Below are 14,165 nucleotides of genomic sequence, written 5' to 3' on the forward strand. Positions count from 1 at the left end.
AATTGTATAAAATCCACTATCCTAGAATTAATAAACTTAGGAAGCTCTGGTTAACAAAAATGTTTTCCGTAAATCTTTTTTTGACCAAGTAATACATTTATATGCTTCAAAATCAAAACAGTATAAAAAGATATACTATATGGAGAAACCTGTTCTCCCTCTTCTCCCCTGACTGGGTTTGGTGCCACACCTCCTCTGCCCCACGCCTTGATCCCTTTAGGAAACTATTTTTCCTAGGTTTTTTTAAAGGTATATTTCTAACTTTATTTGCAATGAAAAAAATATATATATATTTCTGCCTTTTCTTACATAAAAGGCAGCATATTGTATAATTATTCTGTATCTTGCTTTTTCGGTTAACACTACAGAGATCTAGGAAATGGCTCTAATCCAATGGAGAGGTGCCCAGAAGGAAAGCCCTTCAGGTGATTAGCGCACCTGGCAGATTGTGTCCCAAGTCACTCAAAGGGCCTCACCTTCACTAGTATGTAACTGTGCAGAATCATGAGGTTGGTGGCCATCTCAGAGGGAATTTTGATCTTCTGAGATTTAAGTTCTGCACACATGCTGAAGAGAACGTCATGTGCATTCCGATAGTTTCCTTGAAAAGAGGTGGTAAGATGACATTACTGCAAAGGATGAAATCTGAGGACTTTCTATGGGCCACCATTTTACAGGTGGATTTTGTTAATCATCTTATTAAGTTACTAAGTAATAAAGAATGACATTTAATTCCATATTTTCCAAAACTGTATTCCATATTTATGAACATCTAAAAGAATCAGCTTGCAAATATTAGTGAAAATGTCAGACTAATTCTGACTTTTTCAATGAGTATTTACAGAGCATAGACATGAACAGAACCATTCTAGAAGATCTATAAACAGTCCCTGCGTGTTATAAAGAACTAGGTCAATAAGAATACCACATCGTCTTCCACCTTGTAATATGTTTTATATTGTTAAGACCAAACACCTAGGATGGAAAGAAAGTGTAGTGGAAGTGCAGGGGGGTCTGTGGGCTGGAGAGGTCAGAGAAGTCATCATCCAGGAGACAGAACTGTGAGGAGGAGAGGAACTAGCACTGAACATGAGAAGGCTTCAGTGGGGCCGTTCTGTGATGGTGAATGATTTTACTTCCCTGAAGCCCAGAAATGGTCATCTGCCTAGCCTTTTGGGTTCAAAGCAATCCTAGATTAGAAATGGACAGAGAAGGGACTGGAGCTGGCTTCTACTACTTGTTTGGGGAGAAAAGCATGCCTACTGGGGACCTACCTGCAGACTGCTCTTCCCTGGCAATGATGATGGCAGTCCGGGCGGCTTCTCGGTACTGCTTCAGGGCCATGTACAAGCGGAACAGGTACTTGGCATCCTGACATACAAGCCGTTAGAGAAACATCACTTTCTGCATTTGCTAAGGGGAGAAACATCTAAAATTCTGCATTTCTGTTAGAATCACATTCACTTTCCAGTAACTGAGGGTTGAAATTGTTTTTTTTTTAAAGCCAACAAATAAAGAATTCTTTATCAAGTATTTATTCAGGGTTTAATATGTGCCAGGTGAGTATTCTAAGTATCCTTAGAAGTAATAACTCGGTTAAATCCTCATACCCTCCCTGGGAGGAAGGTGCGATTTTGTACTAATTTCATTGATGAGAAACTGAAACACAACAGCACCTCTCCAGAGCCAGGATCTGAAGCACAGTGGTCTGGCTTCAGAGTCTGCGTGCTAACCCTAGTCCATAGAGTTCTCTCTCGTGTGCTTCAAATGGAAAGGTGCTCTTGTACAATGTACCAACTTTGCAAGATTTCAAAAATTTTTACACCTATATAAATTTCTCTGGCCTATAAAATTTTCTTTGGCTCATTTCCCATTCCTATGTTAACTCTAAACAATTTCACATACTTGATGCTGGTTTGATGATTATTAGAATAAGTGGTCATAAGGTGAGGTGATTCGGCACAGTTTAAGGGCCTGTGCCCTTTGGCAGATTAACTTAGCCTCCCTGGGTCTCAGTGTCTTTATCTGTAAAATACAGAAAATGGACTCAGGGATCAGGATGGCTACAATCCTCTCCAGCTATGACATTCCAGCACCTGTATCCAAATCACTTACAACTGACCCTTGAACAATGCTGTGGTTAGGGGACGCCGACCTCCACACAGTTGAAAATCAGTGTTTAATTTATAGTCACCCTTCTGTATCTGCAGTTCCTCTGTATCCTCAGATTCAACCAGCCTGAGATCAGGTAGTACTATAGTATTTACTATTGGAAAAAATCTGTGTATAAGCAGACCTGTGCAGTTCACACCCGTGTCGTTCAAGGGTCAACTGTACTCGAGTTTCCTTCACAAGCAGATCCCCTTAAAACACCAAAGCAAAAGTAAAAAATAAAGGCTCTAGGGGCATTCTGAAAGGAGTCTGTCCTCCTTAGGACTGAGAGAAGACCAACTTCTGCACAAAATCCAAGAGTTACCTATTTCGGAAACATGTTCTTAATGATTTATTTCTATTTTATATTTTCAGTGAGTTACTTTTACGGTAAATAGGATTTTTATTAAGTCCCCAAATTTCTGAAATATGAACAAAGTACACTGATTTTTAGGGATTAGTGCTAACTCATGGTTTTAGTAATCATTTTCATAGTTCTTAGAATAAATAAGACTGTAACATTTGAGAAAAATTGTGGGTGGTGAGGATTGTTACCCAGAAGGGCGTGGCTATTTCACAGGGGGCAATGCCAATTTCAAAAAGTGAATGTAGGGCTTCCCTGGTGGCGCAGTGGTTGGGAGTCCGCCTGCCGATGCGGAGGGCGCGGGTTCGTGCCCCAGTCTGGGAGGATCCCGCGTGCCGCGGAGCGGCTGGGCCCGTGGGCCATGGCTGCTGGGCCTGCGCGTCCGGAGCCTGTGCTCTGCAGGGGGAGAGGCCACGGCAGTGAGAGGCCCGCCTACCGCAAAAAAAAAAAAAAAAAAAAAAAAAAAGTGAATGTACACAATATCTAAAACGCAGGGTCTGTCTAGATGACCTCAAGCTGCACCCAGAAAGAAAAATTTTTACATCTATGATGCAAAAGCCATAATAGATAAAAACAGGGCAGAATAAAGTAAAACCATAACTAAGATACTTGAGAATCTCAGTGGCGAAAACACTTTTAGTACCTTAGGCATGCCATCACTCTCCCCCATAAGGTGGTCTATCAGTTGACTGGTCAGCAGTTCATCTTTGGCCTGACCAACCTGTTTAGGAAGAGAAAGAAACAATAAGTCCAGCATCTTAAACTTAGGAAGGGGTGGTCATGGTTGGTGGGGGGGGGAGGACAAATAATCTACTGAGGAGACGAAATTTAAAAATTTTGTAAAAATACCTATAGTCAAGTGCCTGAAACATGATGTAAGCTCAGGGTATGTCTTCATTCATTTGTAGAGTCTCCATTAATAGAAATCCACTCTTAGAAGCTATAGCTTTTCTAAGTTGCCATATCAAAATACTGTGGTAGTTTTTTTACACACAGAGAGAATGTACTTCTTGGATGTTTCAATAAAAACTTTCTTAAGTGACTGTGACATGGAGAGAATGCCATCTTGAGCGCAGCAGCTGGGCCTTATACAACAATATACCTCCAAGTGCCTCATCTCCAGCAGCTCCCCGAGAAAAGGCGCTTGCATATGGCTATGTGTAATTTAAAGTAGAAATAAAAGTACAGCCAGAGGATCCCAGAAAAGGGCAGGCAGCTGGAAATGTGGGGTGGAGTTCTGGAGAGGACTTTGGCCTGGAAATCTGGATTTGAGAGTCATCTCCATAAAGCTCACACTTAAATCACTGCCATGTTGGGCGGTGTGGATCAGGAAAATTATTTATCAAATTGGAGGATGGAAATATATTAGATTTAGATAGTAAGAATAGTTACTGACAAGATTAGGAGGCTTAAGAGTCTTGTGTCTATAAAAAAGAGGTGAGCCAAGAACCCAACTGGAGCTCAGCCAAGGAGAAGGAACATTGAACAGCGTAGTCACATTAGTGATACAGTGAGAAAAGCTACCAGAAAAGGAAGGAAACTCATTAGGGACAGAGCAACATGTGGCCTAGCTTGCCACCCGTCCGGGAAAGTGTAAGGAAAAGTTCGGAAGTTCTTTGTGCAGGAGAGGAAGGATGAGATCAGCAGACTTGAGCACAGAAGAGGTCGCCGTGAACCTGTGGGGGACAGAGGTTCTCGGGCTGCAGAATTTCCGCACGCTCCACTGACCGTGGTCGTCACCGGTGTAGGAAAGCTAAGCTTTGACCAATCCTGTTGCCTCTGCTCTCGCCACTGCTCTAAGGAAGGAAGAGAAGGTAGAGCTCATCACCTCCATGGCTTTTGTGTGCGGCTTTGGGTGAATAAACCCGTACGGAGAAATGGTTAAAGCAAGGGCTTTGGGGTCAGCCTGCCTGAGGTCAAAAGATAACCTGTGTGATCCAGAGCAGGTCACTCTTGGGACCTCAAAGAGGATAAAAATAATACCTAACTCACAGAATTGTTGTAAGGATTAAATAAGTTAATACACATAAAGGGCTTGGACTGGTGCCAAACAGGCAGTGTTGCCAGACAAAGCTAACGAAAAATATAAGATGCCCAGTTAAGTTTGAATTTCAGGGACTTGAGCACACCCAAGACATCAGGATAGATGGAAAGGGGAGCCAGCAGGGAACAGATGTGGCCACTCAGAATTGAAGTTAAAAGAAGGGTGGAGACAGAACGCTGAGGACACTTGCACTGACGGGCAGAGGAGCCAGAGAAGAAGGCTGAGAAGGGACCATCTGAGGAGTACCTGGAGAGCAGGAGAAGCGGTGTTCTAAGGGAGTAAGAAGTTCGAGAAAGATGCACTGTAATAGAGTAAAGTGCTGCCATAACATGGGGTAGGGTGCAGGCTGAGAAGGGACGTCCGTATTTAGCAAGGACGAGATCAGTGGGGACCTTTTAGAGAAGGTTTACAGAGGGGTGAAGGCAGAAGCTGACTGCAAGGTGAGCAGGCCCCCGACAAAGCTACCCGTTGGATGCTGTACAGACCCATCTTTCCCATCCCTATCGTGGGTTCTCTCAGGTGATGATTCCCAACTAGGGGTCTATTACTGCCCCCCTTCTCCAACACACACACCAAGAAGGTATTTCAGAACTCTGAGGTGTAGAGGATGGGGGTGGGGGTGAGTGAAGCATGAACATTTTAAAGATGTTCTCAAATGATTAAGGGCTATGCCTTCTGGTTGAGAATCAGCAGGTACCAGTGCACAGGTTGTGAGAAAATGCATGTCGCAAGTAAAGGTGATTTTTTTTTCAGGGGAGGGGTCTCAAGGTGAAAAGAAGATAAAGGGATAAAGGAATGGGAAGGAAACTAATATCACCTACATAGTAGTTTCAATAAATATTTATTGAGTGTCCACAATGTGCTAAACACTCTATAAAGAGATGGGCCTTTGACCTTGAGGAACTACTAATCTGAAGGGGGTTACCTGTAGCAGTAAGGTTCAGAGTACTTACAGGATTCTAAGGAGGGTGAAATTTCATCCAGAGGACAGTTCAGGAAAACTTTACAGGGAGTGGCATGTGAAGTGGGTCCTGCATGTTGGGTAGGAGGCCGAGGTGCAGGAGGGAGGGCATCCTAGGTGTGGGTAACAGCAAGAGCGAAGGAGCAATATCAAGAAATTATTGTTGGGGGGCTTCCCTGGTGGCGCAGTGGTTGAGAGTCCACCTGCCGATGCAGGGGACATGGGTTCGTGCCCCGGTCTGGGAAGATCCCACATGCTGCGGAGCGGCTGGGCCCATGAGCCATGGCCGCTGAGCCTGCACGTCCGGAGCCTGTGCTCCGCAACGGGAGAGGCCACAACAGTGAGAGGCCCGCATACCAAAAAAAAAAAAAATTATTGTTGGAGAAACTGGAACCCCAATACATTGTTGCTGGGAACGTAAAGTGGTGTAGCTGCTTTGGGAAACAGTTTGGCAGTTCCTCAAAATGTTAAACATAGACTTAACATATAGCCTAGCAGTTCTGCTCCTAGGTATATACCCAAGAGAAATGAAAACACATGTCCACACAAAAACTTGTACACAAATGTTCACAGCAGCATTATTCATAATAGCCCCAAAGTGGAAACAACCCAAATGTGTATCAACTGATGAATGGATAAATGCAGTGTGTACACATTCAATTAAATATTATTAGGCTTTAAGAGGAATAAAGTACTGATACATGTTACAACAATGCATCTATCTGATGAAACGACTTGTATCCAGGATATATAATACAGTCCTACAAATCAGTAAGAATGAGATGATACAATTAAAAATTAGAAAAAAGATTTGAACAGAACGTCATAGAAGAAGATATTTGAATGGCTAATGAACACATGAAAAAATGCTCACTTTCATTATTCTTTTGAAAAATGAACTAAAACCATATGAGATACCACTGCACATCTATCAGAATAGTTACAATGAAATAGACTGATAAGTGCTGGTGAAGATGGGAAGCAACTACATTCTTTTACATTGTTGGTAGAGTGAAACTGGTACAACTACTTAGAAAAAAATGTTTGGCAGTACCTACTATTGCTGAAGATATATATACTCTGTGACCTAATAATTCTATTCATGGATATATACCCAATAAAACTGAGGGCTTATGTACACAAAAAGACATGAACAGCATTATGGCAACTTTATTCATAATATGCCCAAACTGAGACAACCTAAATGTCCATTAACACAATAATGGGTAAAGAAATTGTGACAGTCATATGGTGGAATACTACACAGCAATGAATAAGAATGAACTATTGCTACACATGATAACACAGATGCTTTCGCAGACTTAATGTTGACTGAAAGAAATTGGACACAAAAGAGAACATATGTATGATTTCATTTACATGAAATCCAAAAACATGTAACACCAATCTGTAAGAATAGAAGTCAGAATTATGGTTACCCCTGGTGGGGAACACTGATTGGGAGGCAGCAGAGGGCCTTCTGGGGAGCTTGATCTGGATGGGGGTTACACAGGTGTACACAGATTTTATTTGAAAAAACTAATTGAGTTACATATTTAAGATTCAAGCATTTTACTGTATGCAAGTTACACCTAAAAGAAAATGCAAAGGTTCTTATCTTTTAGAGATAGATTTTGTATCTACAAATGAAATATGATGTCTGTGATTTGCTTTAAAATAATATAGGGAAAGAGGGTGGAGGTATGAATAAAATATGACTGGCCATGTGCGGATAGCTGTTGAAATGAGATGACGGGTATCTGGGGGTTTGTTATGCTGTTTGGTCTACTTTTGTAAATGTTTGGAAATTTCCTCAAAAAGTAAAAAAAATAATTAGCATTCATGAAAGTTTCATTCCAGAGTTAACTTACAGTTTCAATTGCCATTTCTATTGCTGCATTGTCTTCTGAGCTTGGACATTTCAGCAAGTGTTTAAGTGCCTGAAATGAGAATTGAATAGAAACTAAAAATTTTCAGACTGCTTTCACATTGGGAAAAACAAAGTTTGCACACAAACAAAGTAATCACAGTTTGTGAAAGTATCTTCATCTCAACCAGGAGCTTGCACAGTGCTGAGTCATAAAATATATACTTAAAAGGCTGAGTGTAGTTTAAAAAGTGGAAGGATCCAGTTGACCCTTTGAAGAATCTAGTTCTGATTTCACATGAAATCAGAATGAAAAATGTGCCCTCTTTCAGTAGGAAGAGTTAATTATTTTCATTCATTTATTCACTCAACAAATATTTACTGACAACTTGCTGCTCTGTATATGAGACTGTGCTAGATGCTATGGAAAATACCAGGCCGTCTCTTTGTATCATGTACAATCTAATTGGAGAGATCTATATGATGTGATGAAAATATAATTATTATAATCAAAATTTTTAAGCCGTAGTTGTCTAACTCCTGAACGCCATACCACCACACCTATGAAGACGTTTAAAGTTATAAAAGTTTCAGAGACAAATGGGTAGTATTGCCAGTGGCTTTATAGGTAGTCTGAAGAAGAAAAGATGATTAGACATGAGGATGATCTTGAAGATAACACAGAGGAAAAGGACTTGAAGATGAACAGGTCTGTGGAAGCTGGGGAAGAGGGCAAAGAGGAACCCAGGTGGAGAACAGGGACGGGAGAAGGCTAGCGGAAGCATAGGATTCTTCAATGGAAAAAGCTAGATGCCAGATAGGGAAGTTCAGGCTGGTTGGTCAATTGTGGAAATTCTCTTGAGTGCCAGCTAAGGAGTTTAGACTCAGTAACTAAGAGGCCAGAACAGCAAATTGATGGCCTGAAGGCTGAATTCACACAGAGACATGTTTCTTTGGCCAGCGAGATGTTATACAAATATCTGGGCCTATATTTTAATATTGACCCAGACTTGTGTTTCTTGTAAAAAATCCTATGATCTGAGCTAGTAGGCCCAAACTCCTGAATGGCAACACTTTTTTGGAGGTGAGCAACAGCTGTTCCCTTCAGACAAAATGCATCCCGCCCAGCAGTCCCTACCCTGTCACTCAGTGAATGCACAGCCTGACCCTGCAGCTTCACTTGTTTACGTCCCTTGCTTGAACACCATAACCCCTGCTTTAGGGGCTCTTTGTCAGTCAAAGTTAGTACCATTTGGGGAACAAAATGAAGGATGAGTTATAGACAGAGAAGCTAAAAATGAGGAAAATAGGAAACCATTGCCATAATCTAAAGTGAGGTGACCCAGGTTTGGATTACATGGATGGTAGTTAGAATGAAAAAGAGAGAGCTGTGAGAGAGGTTATGAAGGCAGAATGTGACTGGATGTGGGAGAGAGGGGAAGAGTTTAAGGCTGACTCTGATATTTCAAATCTGGGTGTCTGGGAGTGTAACATATTTTAAGATATTACTTAAAATAATATCATTATTTTAATGATTATCATTATTTTAATATCATTATTTATTTTATCTGATCATTCCTGTGGAGTCCAAAGTATGTTTTCTTGGCAAATACTCACTCGTGAATACTGGCCACACAGCAAGAAGAATTTTCCAGCCTGAAAATGTCTTTTTTCTCCTTCGAAATATAAGGCAATGCTTTGATAGTCCTCATTAGTAGTGTCTTCAGAACCTACAACAGGAATTCATTGAGTAAAATATCTGAGCAAAACTTATTTACCTCTTATTGCTAATCTAAAAACAGGATCTAAAAACAGGTGATCTAAAAAGAGGTGATGAAAACCTTTTAACAGTAAATATTATTATCAGTGTCTTTTTCATCACAAAACACATTCACCATAATAACCCCACATATCAACTCTGTTTCATCTTCTTTTCGCTCTAAATAACAATCAGGAGAGGAAGTTATGACGCTTTGTGAGAAGCTGGGTTATAGTTTGACATTACCCTTAGTGACTTTTATCTTTCTTTAAGAGTCTCAATCTTATTTCCTAAAACAAGGAACAATCCAGGATTTCCCTAGGGAACAATCAGGAGCAAAGTTAACCATAATGCAAATGTAATCCATCTCCTTTCTCTAGTGCTCAGTTTAAACAATAGTCTGTATGTATTTGTCAGACAAGGGAGATGATACTCCAATGGACAACAGATGCTATTTAAAGATAACTACTGTTTTCCTATTTTAAAAATTAATTAATTAATTAATTAATTAATTAATTTTTATTTGGTTGTGCTGGATCTTAGTTGTGGGATGCCGGGTCTAGTGCCTTGACCAGGGATCAAACCCGGGCCCCCTGCATTGGCAGCGTGGAGTCTTAACCACCAGGTAAGTCCCTTTTCTGTTTTTCTTTTACAGGCTTAAACATATTAAGCACAGAAGACCCCAAAGCTGCTGGAATTCCAATTCATTGTTTACATTTACCCATGGGAGTTGGAGGCCCACCAGGGCACCAAAGTATAAGAACAGCTCTGTGTCTCCAGACCAAGGCAGATAATGGAGTTTATAAAAGAAGGGAGTAAAGAAAGGTGAAGAAAAGTGTGTGTTATGTTTTGGGAGTGGGAGGGCATATGTGTGTATATGTGTGTGTGCATGATTTCGGATAAGCCACATCCTTCTGAAATTAGAAAAACTTAAATGCTTTAGTGCAATGATGATTTGCAATTGTTAGGACAGAAATGTCATCTGTCATGTTAAACATTAATATTTGTAATGTTGCTTTTATCTGTATTTCCTTTTTTTCTTTAGCTCTTTATTTTCTCCAATTACCTGAATGACTTCCTAAGATATTAGAAGATACTTTTACCTATTACTTCCCTTGAAGACTGAAACAAAAATTTTCTCGTGAATCCCACCAACAATTCTTATGGTCATTTTGTGAATTGTAAAAAAATGAGGGCCTCCCTGGTGGCGCAGTGGTTGAGAGTCCGCCTGCCGATGCAGGGGATACGGGTTCGTGCCCCGGTCCGGGAGGATCCCATATGCCGCGGAGCGGCTGGGCCCGTGAGCCATGGCCGCTGAGCCTGCGCGTCCGGAGCCTGTGCTCCGCAACGGGAGAGGCCACAACAGTGAGAGGCCCGCATACCGCAAAAAAAAAAAAAAAAAGAAATAACATAACAGGACAAATATTATAATTCCACTTATAAAAGGTACCACGAGTAGTCAAAATCATAGTGACAGAAAGTAGAACAGTGGTTATGAGGCTGGGAGGTGAGGGGAATGGGAGCTATTGTTTAATGGGTATATAGTTTTAGTTTAGGATGATGAAAAAGTTCTGGAGATGGATGTGGTGATAGTTGCACAACAATGCAAATGTACTTAATGCAAGCAAACTGTACACTTAAAAATGGTTAAAATGGTAAATTTACATTATGTATATTTTACCACAATAAAAAAGGCAAAAAAGAAGAAAAATCACACCACAAATAATGTTATACATGGCCCATGAAGTGAAAAATCTGAAAATTATTTCAGTAATTTCTAAGAATAATTACAAACATGGGAAGAAAACCTATAAGCCAGTATTCTCAGAATACAAAATTTTCTTTTGTACTTGCAAAATCTTTAAAAACCACATCATATATTCTTTTTTTTTTTTTTTTTTTGCGGTACTCAGGTCTCTCACTGTTGTGGCCTCTCCCGTTGCGGAGCACAGGCTCCGGACGCCCAGACCCAGCGGCCGTGGCCCACGGGCCCAGCCGCTCCGCGGCACGCAGAATCCTCCCGGACCGGGGCACGAACCCGCGTCCCCTGCATCAGCAGGCGGACTCCCAACCACTGCGCCACCAGGGAAGCCCCATATTCTTAATTTATAACTCAATTTAAAAAATTTATGGGGGCTTCCCTGGTGGCGCAGTGGTTGAGAATCTGCCTGCTAATGCAGGGGACACGGGTTCGAGCCCTGGTCTGGGAGGATCCCACATGCCACGAAGCAACTAGGCCCGTGAGCCACAACTGCTGAGCCTGCACGTCTGGAGCCTGTGCTCCGCAACAAGAGAGGCCGCGATAGTGAGAGGCCCGCGCACCGCGATGAAGAGTGGCCCCCGCTTGCCACAACTAGAGAAAGCCCTCGCACAGAAACGAAGACCCAACACAGCAAAAATAAATAAAATAAATTAAAAAAAAATTTATGAAAACTTTTTCAAAAATCATTCTTCATTTCCTATTACCTTCATCTTGGAACCTTGCTCTAACAGGTTCCTTGAGCAGTAGCAGGATTTGGGAAATCTGGCCTCTCGTAGAAGTCACCCAAAACACCTTAATTTTTGAAAATGGTCTTATAATTCCATCTCATCTTTAAGGTATAGTAGGGATCTTGAAATCTAACAAGTAACATATAGCTGGTGTGTGTGTCTGTGTATAAATGGTGTGTGTGCATGTCACTGTGGATATACAAATCTGATCATTAGACCACAAGAGTCAAAGTGTTCCTTTGATAAAGTCTTTAAGAGAAATTAGGGAAAACAACGATATTTACCAATAATGTCTGCATAGATTTCCATTTTGTTGTGCTGCTGAGCCAGTGTGAAAGCTTCATTATTACATTTGGACATAACAAGAAACTGGATGGCAGACCCGTAGTCACCTAGCTGTAGAAAAAACCTGAAACAAAGTACTTTAATGAACTTGACTCATTTAAAAGAAGTTTGTCATTTACAAAATAAGAGAAACCATTTAAAAGTAAAAATGTATTCGGTAAACTGCAGTTCTATACCATATGTTTATATTTGGAAAACATACTCTCATACATTGACCACAACAAACAGCCTTTGAATTTAAACACTTAGATATAATTTTTAAAAAACCCCAAAAAACAGAATAAGTATTCCATTTGAATTGATTTATTTGATAAGAGGAAGTGGGGGCTCTCTTTTAAGGTTTGTTTTTGGAAGTCCAAAAATATTAATGCATTATGTTACCGGGCTACCATCTTGGCTCCATCCAGGGACTGGGTTTCTCTGACAATACTGACAGCCTTTTCTGGATTGTTGAGGTGGTCCAGGTAGATGCGGATCACGCTGTTCCACTGTTTTGCGTTCTCATAAGCCACAACAGCTTCTTTGTATCTATGAAAGATACTTATTTCAGACAAACTTTCTTAACACTGTCACGTTTGGGGAAAAAAATGTCAATAAATGTTTGGGACACTTTTTTATTGACGGTGGTTGCTTATTTTTCTTGAACTTCTTCATTTTTTATCAGAAAGAATATCAGGAACCATTTCACTAAAATATATTCTTTTCAGAGGTTTGATAAACTAACAGTAAAATACAAATTTTACTGTTTTCTCATCTGAACCATATATGTACACTTTTTTACATTTTATTGTTTTTGTTAGAGTGGAAAGATTATAATAGTAATACAGGCTTATTTTAGAAAACAGAAGATAAGGAATTTTTCACAATTAGAGACATAGCTTAACAGTGATATATAAAATCATTGTGTGATTTTAGATGGAGCTAGATGGGGCTCAAGACTTCTGTTCAGTCCCCATGAGCTCTCTAGCTCTTTATGTTTTAACAAGACACTTAGTGTATATCTCTTTCTTAAGGTTACTTTTCTAAAAGTACAAGGAAGTAACCTTTAAAAATCTCTTAATACATATTGCTAAATAACTTTCTACAGGCTTTAGAAATTTACAGTCTCATCAGTCATGTAAAACAAGTGCTTTTTGACAATATGGTTATTAGTTTAAAGTAAATCTTTTCCCAATATGATAAGTTAAAATGATATACTGTTTGCTTTAATTTAATTACTGTCAGTGAGATAGAACTTTTTCACGTTTGCATAAAATATAATTTCATAACTGTATTTCTTCCTTGTCTTTAGCCCATTTCCTCCTAGTGCCTTTGAGTTTCTTGTGTTAAAGTTCCAGGAAATATTTGTACATTTAGGATACAACTATCCATTGATATACTTTAATACTGTTTTGTGGCTTAAACAGTGCAGCCATAGGTATGAACTTCATGTTTCTTCACTTTTCTTTTCCTCTGCATCTGTAAGTTATCGTCCTTAATAAAGTGACTATTGCCTAACTTCATTTTCATGCCATATTATATCAAAATTTCAACTTCTAATATTTAACCCTCAAGTAAAAATGAGATTTTAGTCCATATATGAATACATAAAGGATTGACTGAGGTATATAAAAGTGTGGGGAAAATTTAATTGTCTGGCACTTCAAGCCAGGTGAGGAGTAAAGATATTTTCTGTCTTTCTGTGCTTTGCCTTTCTTAGAGGGTTGTAAATATCAATAGTTAATTTATAAAACATTCTTTTAAATTTGTATAAAATTGAGAAATTGTACAAACCTTCCATCTGCTTCTTTAGCTTTGGCATACTGCAAGTGAATCTTTGGAGAAGAAACATGAGGCAGAAGTTCACCAACTTTTGCCCTAGAAAGGTAGGTTTAGGAGAATAATATCAGCACTACATTTGCCCTAATAGTAGCTTCCTACAATCAGATATTAGTTTTTAGGATACAAAAAACAGTTATCGTTATCTTTAAAAAGTCTTGGCCTCCTATAGGTAAAAGATTTAATTGCTCTTTCTCCGGCCCCCAACCCCACTAGCCCACCCTCTGTGGGAAAATGAAGGTTAGTTCATTAAGTCTTTGGGGACAACAGGGCTTTTTTATTCTAGCAATTTATCTGATCAGGTATTTCCCCATATTAAACCAAGAAAATGTGCTGTTCTTTGGAAAAGGAACTATTAATGTGAAC

The 14,165-nt window shown here is 39.9% G+C and overlaps 1 protein-coding gene across 3 annotated transcripts in view; it reads right to left on the reverse strand.

The window, feature by feature from the left end:
• Positions 1–14,165, reverse strand: part of WDR19 (WD repeat domain 19) — an 88,928-nt gene that overhangs the window by 15,929 nt on the left and 58,834 nt on the right. For all 3 annotated transcript variants that reach the window (XM_081250413.1, XM_081250412.1, XM_081250414.1), the window contains exons 24-31: positions 13,755–13,838; positions 12,363–12,509; positions 11,921–12,045; positions 9,005–9,117; positions 7,392–7,460; positions 3,159–3,236; positions 1,275–1,371; positions 477–601 (exon numbers count right to left, since the gene is read on the reverse strand). In XM_081250413.1, the coding sequence (XP_081106539.1) occupies positions 477–601; positions 1,275–1,371; positions 3,159–3,236; positions 7,392–7,460; positions 9,005–9,117; positions 11,921–12,045; positions 12,363–12,509; positions 13,755–13,838 (838 nt within the window). The remainder of the gene's footprint in view (positions 1–476; positions 602–1,274; positions 1,372–3,158; positions 3,237–7,391; positions 7,461–9,004; positions 9,118–11,920; positions 12,046–12,362; positions 12,510–13,754; positions 13,839–14,165) is intronic.

This window comes from Mesoplodon bidens (genome assembly GCF_964165515.1).
Source record: "Mesoplodon bidens genome assembly, chromosome: 1".
Classification (NCBI taxonomy): domain Eukaryota; kingdom Metazoa; phylum Chordata; class Mammalia; order Artiodactyla; family Ziphiidae; genus Mesoplodon; species Mesoplodon bidens.